The 14,350-nt window shown below is 39.3% G+C and overlaps 1 protein-coding gene across 8 annotated transcripts in view; it reads left to right on the forward strand.

The window, feature by feature from the left end:
- The window catches only part of LOC131677011 (DNA-binding protein RFX2), a 69,641-nt gene extending 55,905 nt beyond the window's left edge, over positions 1-13,736 (forward strand). For 6 of the 8 annotated variants that reach the window (XM_058956491.1, XM_058956492.1, XM_058956494.1 and 3 more), the window contains 6 exons: positions 3,929-4,286; positions 5,003-5,122; positions 9,237-9,653; positions 9,721-10,023; positions 10,087-10,764; positions 11,667-13,736. In XM_058956491.1, coding sequence (XP_058812474.1) covers positions 3,929-4,286; positions 5,003-5,122; positions 9,237-9,653; positions 9,721-10,023; positions 10,087-10,764; positions 11,667-11,837 — 2,047 coding nt within the window. In that variant the 3' untranslated portion in view covers positions 11,838-13,736. Of the gene's footprint in view, positions 1-3,928; positions 4,287-5,002; positions 5,123-9,236; positions 9,654-9,720; positions 10,024-10,086; positions 10,765-10,856; positions 10,921-11,666 lie in introns of all 8 variants that reach the window. The other 2 variants (XM_058956499.1, XM_058956495.1) reach the window with 2 other exon arrangements.
- The last annotated feature ends 614 nt before the right edge of the window (positions 13,737-14,350 follow it).

Raw genomic sequence — 14,350 nt, forward strand, 5'->3', positions numbered from 1 at the left:
TTGAGTAGTTATGAGGCCAATTTGAATGGATTCTTTTTATCACTAGCATCAGTATTTAAACTTTTTTTATGGCATTTCAAGTGAGTTTGAAGTGTAATAACACTCAGCGTTTCCAGTTCTATGTACTTAGCTCTTCTCTTGAACAATATACTGAAGATGAAGGATTTGATTGAAAGGGCCGAGTTGGATGCACTACTGGTGGATTTGATACTTTTCTTTCTCTGTACTTAAATACTACTGACGGATTTGAAACTTGAAAAATCAAGGCAAAACATAAAATACAGAAGAGCTATGCTTACAGGTGGTATTATTCATACCGTTCAATGTCCTCGTTAAAGACTTATCACGGTCTCGTCTCTAAGTTCTTGGTCAGTGGGAATAAGGCGAGTTGGTGTTCTTGAACAGCAAAGTTCAGTATTATTGCATCCCATAGACCACCTTTCTCTGTTATTAGAATTCCCCATGCCGATATTCTATTATTTGATACCTAAGTAAAATATGAAAAAAGTCTGTGCATACCATAATATAACGGCATAGCTACCGGTTCAGATGAAGTAGACGTGCCATTATATGTTTACACCGAGCGGTTCCTGCTTTGCATGATCACTATTTGTTATTTTTAAGCTGATTTCATGCGGTATGTTACCAGTGTGAGAAGATTGTATTACGTAGCCGTTGATGCGAATATCGTTATTAATTTTGCTGGTGTAACACATGCAAACTACATGCTCTGCATCATACACAGCAGATCCATCTCTGATAAGTCTAACAGAATGTCCTATGTAGTTTAATATATCAAGAAGTTTAACATTGGTATTGATTTGGTCCCGGTTTCAGCTGAAATTTTATTTATGCGCGAAAAAAATGGGTTTGTGAACTGAACGATTTACTAAAATTGTGACCAAGTTCCTTAAATTATGAATAATAAACCTTGGGAACGTTTTGTGTTTCCAAAAATATCTAGCTCGCCCCGATTATATACATGGCGTTACATTTTAATATTTGGTTGGGTTACTGTGGTTATTCCCTGGATATGTTTAGTTTTTATTATAATTCTTGTTCATAATTTGGGAATGCAATGGCTTGTATAACCTATATCAACTAAAAGAGCCGACAGTTGATTTCAGGAGCGTTTTTCGTTATTTTCTAATGACAATCGCATTTTTCTGGGAGAGTAGCGTCATTTATGTTCATGATTTCAGGATCTTATCCACGATTTTCGTAATTTATATGCACATTATCGTGATATTTTATTCTTGAGCTTATTTAAGAATTTGATACGTGACGTAATGTGACTCATGTTCATGATATCAACAGTTTTATTGTGCTATTCGTAATTTTTGTTCGCCTTATGAACCATTCATAAACGTTTGACTAATTAGAAGTATATTGTGCTACTATATTGAGCACGAACGCGATTAGTGCTCAGTTTTGGTGCTCAGTGCAATTTTCGTTTTCTATCCTGACATCACACTGGGCCTTTCAAAATGAATTTCAAGGTCCTATTAGTTTTCTTATATCTGCTGTTTGTGCATATTGCTGGTCTTTAGCAATTGGATAAAGTATGATTCCATGAATATATCAAATTTTGTGAAATAGTTCACGTGAAAATTTCATGTTCAAGCGCACAGGTAATTGAAAATGTCTAAGGGTATCTTCTAAATATCACAAGCACGTAAAATAGATCATTAAGCATGTACTAGTTATTATGAACCAGTTTACGAATCGAAGAATATTTCAAAATTTTGTGAACTGCTTCACGCGCACGAATGTTTAGTCGTGGCAATTATACTAGGAATCATAAACCAGTTCACGAATACATGAATATTATTTTATGATTTTGTGAATTATTTCACGAGCACGAATGGTGAGTCGTGACTAATTCGCTAGGAATCTTGAATCAGTTCACGTATCCATGAATAATATTTTATTATTTTATGAGTTATTTCACGCGTATGGATATTGAATCGTGATCAATATACTAGGAATCTTGAATTAGTTCACAAAGATTGAAAGGATTTATGAATAACATTCCGAGTTTCGTGAATTAGTTCACGAGAAAAAAAATCCAGGCTGTTTTCATATTGTTAAATAATTCACTAGTACATGGTGCGCCTGCTGGATGTATCCTTTTTCAATAAATCTGCCATTTTTCAGCCGATTTCCACAAATAAACAGTTTTTTAGGATATTTTATGCCATTTATTATTAACCAGGTTAGAATACAACGTCGATTAAATGACTACCCCCATTTGAAACACAAAAGGCAGTTTTTTTGCGAGCATTTTGCATGACATTGGACAGCATTTCGGGCTTAATCGCAGCAATTTCAGCTCGTATATTAGCTTTGAGTTCGTCAAGGTTCTTAGGTTTGCTAGAATAAACTTTACTTTTCAAGTAACCCCACAGAAAAAAGTCTAGTACCGTTAAGTCCGAAGAACGAGGCGGCCATTCCAAATCATCATTTTTTGAGACAACGTGTCCTGGTAATTTTTTCTTGCAAGAACTTGATTGTTGCGGCTGCGGTGTGGCCAATAGGTGTGCAAATGTGTCGAATAGGAATCTGGGGAGTTGCTACAGACCCGTACTCAAAGAAATTCCGGGCCAAATTACTGATTGTCTTGTTTGTAGGCGCTGAATGCTACATTTTTTTACGATAAGCACGCACAGTTTTTACTATTGAACGATCGTTTTCAATGTAAAGCGCTACAATTTCAGCGCGTTGTTTTGGTGTAAATCGACTAATAGCTAAAATGGCACTAAATGACGTTTAAGAATTGCGTTTATCTGTCAAAATCGGCTGGAAAATGGCGAAGTTGTTCAATATTGAAATAGGATACATCCAGATGGCGCACCCTGTATTTGTTATATTACAATGTTTTAATTGTTGGAAAGTTCTACTATATCGATTTTGTTGGCTATTTTCGGCAAATTTAAGACTAACAGAAATTAATGTAATGAAATTGAAAGACGGATTTCTAGAGCGAATCAGTTATAAACGGGAAACTAGGACTAGACAGGCTCATATGGACATGATCGAAAGGAATACCTATCTTTCAAATTCATTGTCTTTCTTAAATTTGGCGACAAAGACCAACAAAATCAATACAGATTAACTCTAGAGAAAATTTTCAATAGGACGTAAGTAACATTGAGAGCCTCTCTTTGTTTACTTTCTCTTTCGTTTATTACGACGTCATTACAACACTTTGCACTAATTTTCCAGTACATATCGAAAGCCGACGGTGTTTACTAGAATATTATGCAAAGAGTAGAATAGTAAGTTGAAATGACCGAGTAATGAACAGAAGAGAAAGACCCCAAGGAGAATCTCTCATTGTTACTTACGTCCTATTCTAAATTTTCTCTAGAACTATATTTCGCTAACGGCTTACTCAATGATTGGTGTAAATATACACCATCACGGAACAGACTTGTAAGAAAGTTGATAATAAGCGGTGGAGAAGGCGATTGTAATTTCTGGGAAAAATCACGATAGCCGGTCGGCGTTGGCAAAGAAAAAAATAAAACTGATTTTTTTCAAATCTAATATGGCGTTTTTTTTTTAATTTGATTAGCTTCCCAGGCAAAACATCCCAAATGACATTCACAGTGAATAGTTTAGTTTTCTGAACTCACATTCATCCGATACGACAAGACTGGAAGAGAGGGACGCATTGTAGAAAAACTTTACGCTCAATATTTTGATAGGCGACAAAAAGCAGATCGACCTTACAAGGTCATGTCAGATGATAGATTTAAAATCATGAAAACGGGCAGATAAGTGATCAGCACTGCGTCACCGTCGGACCTGTGGTTTAATATGGAGAATTGCTAACGCCTTTAAAGTAACAAATCAAGTTTACAGAACCTTCAAAAAATCAAGAAAATGTCAAGCACCCAAATAATTTAATTCTTCCTTTTTCCAGGACCTATCCGGTGTATACCGTCGGGGATTACAGCTCAGCCGGCAATCAGCAGTATTACGCCACCGGCAGCGGTGGAAATTCTACTGGAGTAAGTGGTAGTACCGGTAATGGTGGCAACACCGGCGGAAATACAGGAAACAGTTCCGCCGGAAATGGAAATTACAGCGCCTCTGCCGGCGCTAATAGTTCACATTCTTCCGCTGGTGGTACCGGCGGGAATGGTGGTAGCAGCAACAACGCCGCAACCGGTACCGGCGGCAACAATCAACAGTACATTGTTCCGGTGGACGAAGCCACTCTGCTGGGAACCGGAGCAACGAATGGAACGCATCAGCGCGAATCGCCGCAAACCATGACGGTAAGTGCATAAACCGTGTCCCAGGTTGTTCGTGCGTGCGTGTGCGCTCCACGTGCGGTTGACCGCAGAAACTCTTCTGGTCAGGATTGGCAACCGCGAACACCCAAACCACTGAGATTCGGTTTGGCTTGGTTGGCTTTGGGCGATCGGAAATGATTATGTTCATCGATGCGTATGATGAACGCTATCAAGTTTGATGTGATTGGCGAGCTTTTTCGCTATCTGAAACCGTTGCATCCATCAATTAATTTTACGCTGTTGCCATGAAACGCGTATGGATTATTTTTTTCGCTGCTTTCTTTGTGGTCAAAAATATGTTGGTTTTCAATCGCGCCCCGCTCCCTTTTTGGTTTGGTTTAATCAACTGATATTGAGTTCGGTTTATTATTCTGCTATTCAATCCCACTGGTTATCATGTTTTCATTTCGTGAAGCTTTATTTCGTTTGCGAATTTCCACTGTTTTTTGTCGAAACAATAAATCAATCAATTAATTTTTCAAGTATTCGGCAGCGATAGGAATATGAAGTCTTTAAATCAGCGTCAAAAATACGTAAATGCTTAAAACTGTATTTTGTCATTAATCTTAAACACATATTTTTGATTGTAACTAACAATAATTTTTACTTTTGTGAATATAACATTTTCTCTTTCACTGCTTCACCTTACTAAACCTGTCTAATACGACTAACTCGCTTGGGTGCAACTTAACAAAAAGGACGTGGCTTCCTATCTTCAATCGCACCAGGCGTCGCATCATTCTAACTCGACGACACCGACACCGGACGTGGATTCAACGCCGAGTCTCAATCACGCAACTCGCGTTTCGCCAGCGACGGTAAGAAATTGTTATTAACGGCAGTTTGTTTTAATATTGTTTAATGTATGTCTGTCTAAACATTATTTGTAAAATGGTTGTTCAACGCTCTGTATGGGAATTCAAGTGCACTTAATTTTATAGTGGACGTCTGTCTCTTTTAGAGGCTCGTGTTTTGGCGCTTAAGTTAAAATGCAAATATGGTAAAAATTTGTTTTTTTTTTTGTTTTCCTCCCCCTAGTCGATTTTAATAGTCCGAAGCGGACAATCATCTTCATAGGATTCGACAATCGACGAGTTAACTAATTATTGCATATATGTTATTTATTTAGTAAGGTTTTAACCTCAAAAGTCAACCGCTTTTTGAAAATAATATACATTTCAACGAAACAGTTCAATTTACAATTCAAAATAATAAAAAATAAATAAATCGAATATTATTTCTGTCGACTATCCTAGGCGCACTGCTCTTCGCTTCTTGGGTTAATTTTTTTTCTTGGTGGTGGGTAATGGTCAGGCTTATCCTTTTCCGCTTGCTGATCATTCAGCCTACCTTCTCCCTCACTTGTGGTTGTATCCATGTCGTCGTCGCTGGAGCTTTGATTTTTGTTGTTACATGTTCGGTGCTTTTTGTGTTTTCAAATGACTGGTATAGCCATCTTCTTTCTAGTTTATTTATTCCCTAGATATGTTAACTTCTGGTTTGGAATACCGTGGAATATTGTTTGCCCGGCACCTGCGTTTTGGCCGCTATGTTTGTGACCCGTCACAATTGCTTAATCCCCTTTTCATCCCGAAATGCGTGACATACTTTATAGATGCCCTCATAGAAATAATTGAGTTTTAAAAAGTTTATTAATTTGTAATTTGTGACCCGTTATTTATTTGTTTTGTTTTGATTAGGAAAATAGATATTACGACTACAGAAAAGTGTTTGTTGCCATCGCTTTAGCCTTTCTCGTATAACCATAAGCTTTATGCAATCACTCCAAAAATAGACTTTTCAACCGAGCTCTGGAGGGCCGAGTGTCATATGGTCGGTGTTAAGTCTGATCGAACTAAGTGACAAAATATCGATTTCGAGAAAAACGAGTTCAAATTTTGTATCGCAGCATCCTTTACATTATAATTGGAAAATTATTTTTGCCATAATTCCTGTTTATTGGTACATATTTAAAACCTGGCAAAAGTTCAATGTAGCTGACGAAATTCTTTATCCAGTGCTATCATTATCTCATTTTTCGATGTTTGGCGGCTTAGTCCGGTCTGACTTAACACTGACCATATACCATTCGATTGAGTTCGTCGAGTGCGCGAAATGCTTGTGTGTGTCAAATAATGCCACTCAATGGTTTTGACGTTTTCATATTCGGCGTCATATTGCATGTTGTTCCTCACTACGAAGCTTACTGCCTCGGCTAAGTAGTTAAATGTTATTAGTACTACTTGTCTCGTTTGATGTAGCTGTATGTGTGAAATTTCGGTAAAAACATTTTCACCTTGATCAACTGATCCAACACGCGCTGTTTGTATGCTGTGCACTAGCGGAGAGCTTTTTGACTTCTGTTCTGTACGTACGCTTGTAATTGTTGGATTTTCCATCAAGAGGTCCATAGATTTTGGATTACGATATGTTACCACATTTAGGATTAATTCAAGATGATCGAAAAACATATATTTTTGATCAGATAGAGACGGTTTAGTTTCATTTTAAACCAGCCACTTGCTCAGCTCATGCGAAACTATTTCAAAGCAAAGCGTTATGTCTAACACGTCCTATCTCCCAGCCCAGTCGAAAAGGGCAAGTTGCTGACTAACGGGGGGCTATTTGGCAAATCGGATGCGCTAATTGCCTTTCAATTTGACAGCAAATTGCTGGCAATTGGGGGGACATTTCGAATGCAACATAAGGGTGATTTGCCGCCGTCGTTTTTTGCCCTTCTACCCGCCCTTCAATCGCCCAAGGAACGCGCCCTGTAATCTCCCTTAATTGCCTAATATGAAAATCACAAATAATATCTATTTTCGGATTCATTATCTACTCACATAAACATATCAGTACACTAGCTAATCACCACCACCCGAGCAGCACCGCTTGTTGATTAGCAGTTTCTACAACAAAACTTGTAGAAAAGAAGCGTACATAAACCATTATTCAACTGATTCTGCAACTGAAAAAGCGCACCAGCAATAGTGTATGGTTATGCAACAAACTGCGGCCATTACAAGTTGCAAGTATTGCTTGGGCAAACTACAGGAAGAATCAATGGTGAAATTGGTGTTGCACATCAAAACTTACCACAGCTTGACTTTCATTAAGACTTTAGGTCAGAGATCTTGTTTCACTATACCTACACACGATTCCACAATTTCCCACGTTCGTTGGCTAAATGAACTCCACTAGACAAACAAAATACAAGCGAGAACACGCCAATTGTTTAAAAAAACAATTTTAAGCTTAAGCCAAACATGAACCGCCATGTTTGAAAAACACAAAAAACAACCAAGTCCATTTCATCCGCCAGCTGTTGAAATTGCCTTTAAATCGCATTCGCATATTGCATTTGTTCCTAGGGGCAATTAGCACAGGCGAGTTGAGTCAAACTGTTCAAATCGCCTGACCATGTTCGTCCGCATTTTTTTGACCGGGAGAACTCGCAAAAGTTGGTTGGTTTTCTACATTCAGAATATGTAGATTTGAACTATTTATGTAGTGCTTTTTTCCACCATCGGAGTCAGTCATCTTAGAAAATGGTGAATTTTAAGCATACAATCCTCAATATCACTGATTAGAAACACTTTAATGGGATGGTCTCATTATGCGCACTGAGCTTTTTAAGGGGAAAAAATCAAGGAAAACCGCTGTAAAATAAAAACCGTTAAAGACGTTTTGGGTTTACTGAGAAATGATTCCTCTACATTTCTCTGAAAGGTTGCTCTCCTGGTTTTTCTCGTTCAGGAGATGATTTCAAAATGGAGAGAGGCACACCAATTTTGTTTACACCAAAATGAAGTGCACTTATTGTTAAGAAATTGTTTCACTACTGATGGTCTAATACTGATTGTTTACAAATACTGGACTGGATTGTGGCCGCACCATGGGTCATTACCCAATTAGGTTCTATACTGAAACAGTTAATCTCACTTTTATTGACAGTTCGATAGTACTGTTTACATGGACTTAGACAATTTTGTGAACGACTAGATACGCTCGAAGCAAATCGTAAAGAATTTTTCTAAGTCCATGTAAACCACGTATATGGCACCCCTATCCCATTTGTATTGAACTGACATAAGTCAACATCTCAGCGGGCACACAAATTATGGGCCCCACTGACAGTTCAAATTGTTCGGCTTGTTTTGCTCGAAGCTCGATTTTCACTAGACAGATACCGTACGGCATGACTCAATTTTTAGACATTTGTTAAACATTGAAAATATTGGATAACTAATTGAAGAAATGTGTTGTTTTGGGCATGTCGGTGAATAACAGAAACTTTACACCATGGTGCACAAGCAAATTAAACGAACTCGACTATCACAAAATTGTGTCGAATGAAATTGATTCTGTTGATTGTGGATCGACCCTAACGCGACGTTTTAGATGTTGGCATAGAAATCATGGCGGCGTAGCAGATACCTGATGTAAACAGTACAATCAAACTGTCCAAAATGTGTTCATCGTGCTGATTTCGGTTTTAGATTAGAGTCGTCCTAGGTTCGCTCTAATATTTACAAAATCCATACAAAAGTGACAGTTCAGAGCGAACCCAGAGCGACTCGATTCTAAAAACGAAATCAGCATCAGTTCATTTGTGACGTCACCGTAAAGTATTCAATGGTACATTATAATTCATCTCCTCGTACTAGCTAAAACGGTTGAAACGAAAAGTGCCCATGCGTTACCAAGACAACGTCACTCAGCTGGTATACCGACATTTTTGAAGGTAGTCAGACGTGGTTACCGGTAGTTTCGAAGGTAGCCTAGGTTATCACCGGTTAGCAATGTTGTTGTTATTGATGGTATCTAACCCGTCAGCGGTTCGTAACCCAGAGCAATTCCAAAAACTTGTTGATTTATAGTAATGATAGTCTCTGGGCGAATCAATTGAACGTGTACTTTCGTGTCCAACAGGTCGCTTGGCTAGTGGAGAATTACGAAAACGCTGAAGGAGTCAGTTTGCCGAGGTCTACGCTGTACAATCACTACATGCGCCACTGCAACGAGAACAAGCTGGATGCGGTCAATGCTGCCAGTTTTGGGAAGCTGATTCGATCGGTCTTCACTGGTCTGAGGACACGTCGTTTGGGGACTCGTGGCAACAGCAAGTATCACTATTACGGAATCCGCATTAAACCGGGATCGGTACTGAACACGATGGACGATGGTAAACCAATGAACGCTAGTCATATGAATAATAACAACAGTCACAGCCAAAACCACAACGCCATGATCGGAGCCGGTAACGGTGGAGGTGGCGGTCATGCTATGAATCATCGTGGAATGAAAAAGGGTATAATGAAGAACGAAATTCCTGAATCATGCGCACAGGTAAGCATCAGCAAGCCAGAGGTAATTATAAGTTAAGCCCTGAAACATAATATATTTTATATTCCAGTACCTGGGCGACGCCAGCAGTGCCATTCCGCAGTTCCCGCTGATCAGTCTGAACCATCCGTTTCCGGAAGAGATTACACTTGAAGATGTCGACACGCTTCGGTCAATTTACCGAGAGCACTGTGAAGCCTTTCTGGATGCTATCCTGAACCTTGATTTTAACACAATCGAGTCATTGTGGCGCGAGTTCTGGCGAGCGGAGAACAACAACAACGGCGACGAGTGTGAGGAGGAAAAATACCTCAGCAAGTCAAAGCTGTACGTGCTAACGCAGTGCGCGGCAATTCAGGACTTCATCAAACAGGTTCGCATGCGCAGAAGCAATCAATTTACAGTTGATTAATATATTCTTAATTCTCTTAAAAAGGTTGATTTCATGTTCTACCAGAACATGGTGGAAGTCCTAATCCCGGACGTGCTGCGTCCGATCCCGACTGGGCTGACACAAGCCATTCGAAATTTTGCCAAAAATCTGGAAAACTGGCTTTCATCTGCGATGAGCGGCTGTCCGGAGCAAATTGTGACCATTAAGCTATCGGCAGTCGCAGCATTTGGACAGACTCTCCGGCGATACACCTCGCTGAACCACTTGGCCCAAGCGGCACGGGCTGTTCTTCAAAACAGCACTCAAATTGCCCAAATGCTCAATGATCTCAATCGAGTTGATTTTCGGAATGTGCAGGAGCAGGCCTCCTGGATCTGTCAGTGTGACACGGGAACCGTTCAGCGCCTAGAGAATGATTTCAAGGCGGCTTTACAGCAGCAGAATACGCTAGAGCAGTGGGCTAGCTGGTTGCGAGCCGTAGTGGACGACGCACTCGAGGAGTATCGTGGAAAGCCGTCATTTGTGAGTGCCGCCCGCCAGTTTCTGCTCAAATGGAGCTTCTACAGCTCGATGGTTATTCGGGACCTGACACTTCGTTCGGCGGGGAGCTTCGGTAGTTTTCATCTCATCCGGTTGTTGTACGACGAGTACATGTTTTTCATCATCGAGCATAAGGTGGCGGAAGCAACGCAGACCACGCCGATTGCCGTGATGGGTGAGGTAAGTACCGAGACCAAAATGAGGAATGAACTTGTTGCTTTGTGTTATTGCAAGGAAGTTATGGCTTATGTTACTATGTTTATGCTTTTCAGCGAATGAATACTACTGATTACTAGGCCGTTGTCCATAGCGTTCATTCGTTTTAGACGGTTCGAAGTAAGTTTTTTGTTGTTGTTTTTCTAGAGGTTTTAAGTAGTTTGATTTAATTTTCTTGTATTATGGTAAGCTCGTGGCTGTACTTACTACACAAATGGTACTAGGTAGCGGTCCGAATCTTTGTTCGAGCTGCGGTTGATGTAAATGTTAGTGATGTCGAAGAAGGATTTTCGCAATGAGGATTGCGGATTTCTTCAACAGCAGCTTGAAATCCTCACTGTAGATTGTGTAACACGAACCGCCTGTGTGTAAATTCGGAGCTGAGCTCGGAAACCGAATTCTTACAAAGGACATTCAGACAGAGTTCTATCTACCAGATCCCAGACATTTTTTATAGCTACCGAAAACCAAGGGTTTCAAGCATATGTCTGAGCGTTATATAACTTCGGGTGGAGGGAAAGGGTCCTGGTTCGATTGTCCTGCGTTTTTATTTGCTTGATATGGTTATAGGGAGCACTCACCAATTTGACTAGCATGAGAATACATATTTCACCAAAGTTTGCACGAGTGTAGTGTCACTCGGGTGTAGTGCAACATCATAATGTCATAAGACTGTGTAAGAATATAAGGCGTTGCCTTATATTCAAAACAGAAAAAGGCAAATCAACTCCCCAGCTAGATTCTAATCATACAAAGCGTTTTGAAAAAAGATCATTGCGTCACGTGAATTCATTTGTGTCGCAAATGTGAGAAAGTTTCTTCTGCTTACCAGTTCACAATACCCACTAAATATCATTATATTTCAGAAGGATCACACCCGGCAACAACAACAGCATGCACATCAACCGCAACACCAACAGCAAAATCAACATGCCAACCAACAACAACCGGAGGACATGACCAGCATGCTCTACACGTCCGACTTTGAGGTGGTCAACGTGAAGCTGGAACCGAGCGCCAAGCGTATGCGCAGTTAGTCAATCATATCCTGCCATCCGGATGTCGGGCAGCAGCACCCGTACCGTCGGTCTGATCTGCTACAACAGCAACAGCAGCAGCTGCAGCAGCAGACGCGGTTGGCATTCCAACACCAACCGTCTGCATCGCATCGCACCCACAATACCTGGTACTTGGCTCCGTCGCAGTCGTTGTCTCCCGCCTCCAACTACAGTGGCAGTACTGGTAGTAATAGTGGTGCCAGTGGTGACGGAGAATCGACTTCGTTTGGCTCGTTCTACTGTGGCCGCTAGCTAACTGATTTATTAATTGTACTATACTTTTTTAAGTTGTGTGTGTATGCGTTGCGTTGAGCAAATTTTGTATGTTCGTCCTATGTTTAATTTCTCTTGTTTCACTGTACACATTTTAGTTGAGTTTTGTCTGTTTCAAACTACTGTTTCTTTAGTTTAACTTTATTCTAGCATTTGTTGTTTCCTCGTAACATAAATTGAGTTATTTATTTTAAATGTGAAATGATTTCATACCAGTTGTAAATAGTTATTTTACTACTAGATACACGTTTTATTTATTTTTGCAATTGCTTGCATATGCTCAAGAGAACAAACGAAACTATTCTTAGAATTTAAGTAAAGTCTATTTTCCGTGTTTTTCCTGTGCTACATCGATAAATTTACAAAGAAATGAACTTTCCGTGAGATAAATTTCCTGTACAACAAAAGAACTAATATATGTGTAAGCTACTATTAGAATGCTAATAATCAAAAATTCTACACCCAAACAAAAATTGAGTCATTTTCACTCGCAAACTTTTCACTGTGTAGTCGCGTGTGCTATAGGATAAGTAACATTTTGAATGTAAGAGCATACGCACAAACTCGTGGTAAAATTAACCGAAATATGAAACGTGCAATGCCGAAACTTCAGAAGCATTCAAATAGAATCAGGAAAACGGAACAAAAACAAAACCATACCGGAAAAAAGGAAATGTTGATTTTTTATACCCCCGTCGTACGAGTTACGATCAAGAAGAAACGACTAACGTGTTGCGATTTATTGAAGACACGAACTACATATTTGATCAGTTTTATTCATATTATTAGCGAAAGGCAAGTATTGAAACCAAAAAAAAAATATATTAAAAAGCATAATTGTGAGAGCATCTGTAGAATATGCTAGACACGATAAAAAATAAGATAAATGTATGTGCCTGTGGAGAAATCAATTGAACGAAACGAATTCTTACAAATAAAGCAAACCACTTGCTATATAGTCAGTTGCAGTGTTGAAATTTAACGAAAGTAGTGTCGGGCGGGAAATGCTAGTCGTAGTATAATTTAAAACAATTTTTTTTTGTTTTAGACCGGAGTTGGACACCATTCCGCACTAAAATATGCCATTAATGAATTGAGTGCCGCTCTTAGTATTGTTTTCATTGAGACAGCCATAACAAACTTAAGCCATTTTAGATTTTACTGACCACGCCAGAATGCACCCGTCATTAATTGTTGAAACGCACCGATACTCATCACACAAACAAAGGAACAAATCAATTGATAAACCCAATGCACGCCTATATGAATATGGGGTAAACAATTGAAATTGTGATTAACAGAAATGTGACAAACTAAACAAAAACTACGAGAAATGCGTCGGGAAATTTTTTCTAGCGATCATTTGTATATTACCTTTGGTGAAAATCACTCCAGTGCTTGCAGCTACCGAAAAAAACGGAGGATGGAAATTGTACATGTGTTTATTCTCTGAATGTAGCATTGTGACGGTGAACATATTCGCCCCGAAACAGGCATGGGACCTGTAGATAAGAAATACAAAAGAAATAGTTCACCAAGTAAATTTGAAAGTCTACATAATTAGCCGATAAAAGTGCGAAAGCAAAATAGAGTGAGTTGAAAGTACATGTTGTAAGATTTCTTAAAACCGAACAATCCCTGACAGTAATTTTCCGATGCTTGATGCGAAGTTGATAGGGTTACTGTGCCCGAATTCATCTTAGCACCTTTATTCATCCCACCCATTTGAACACATTAGTTAGAGCAGTGTGTGCTATCTCTGTTCAACGCATTAGCTCAAATGGTAGGATGAATAAGGGTGCATTGTACTCGACTTTTCGCTTCGTTCTAAAGCGAGTATTTTACGTTTTCCAAGCCAGATTTTTTTTATTGATCTGCTTCTTAAGAACGAAGCAAAGATATTGATACCTATTTAAGCGCAATCCAATCAGTGTTAGCCGAGTTATAAGCGAAATAGTGTGACATCGTGACTAATGAGATGAATAAGGGCACGTCTACCCTAAATGCCTATTATTTTTCGAATGTGAAAATATTAATATTAATTAATGGCCGATGTGGGTTTGTGTTGTGTTGTTCTCGAAACACGGTCGAGTTAAGCTTAACCAAGCAGAATCCAAACTTAAAAGCCTGTACATAACTACTTGCCTTGCCAGGAGGCTGAATGTACCTGAATAGAGTATATACGAATAACGATACCACGCGGTTGTAACGATGCTTCA

The sequence above is a fragment of the Topomyia yanbarensis genome, chromosome 1 (assembly GCF_030247195.1).
Source record: "Topomyia yanbarensis strain Yona2022 chromosome 1, ASM3024719v1, whole genome shotgun sequence".
Taxonomy (NCBI): Eukaryota; Metazoa; Arthropoda; class Insecta; order Diptera; family Culicidae; genus Topomyia; species Topomyia yanbarensis.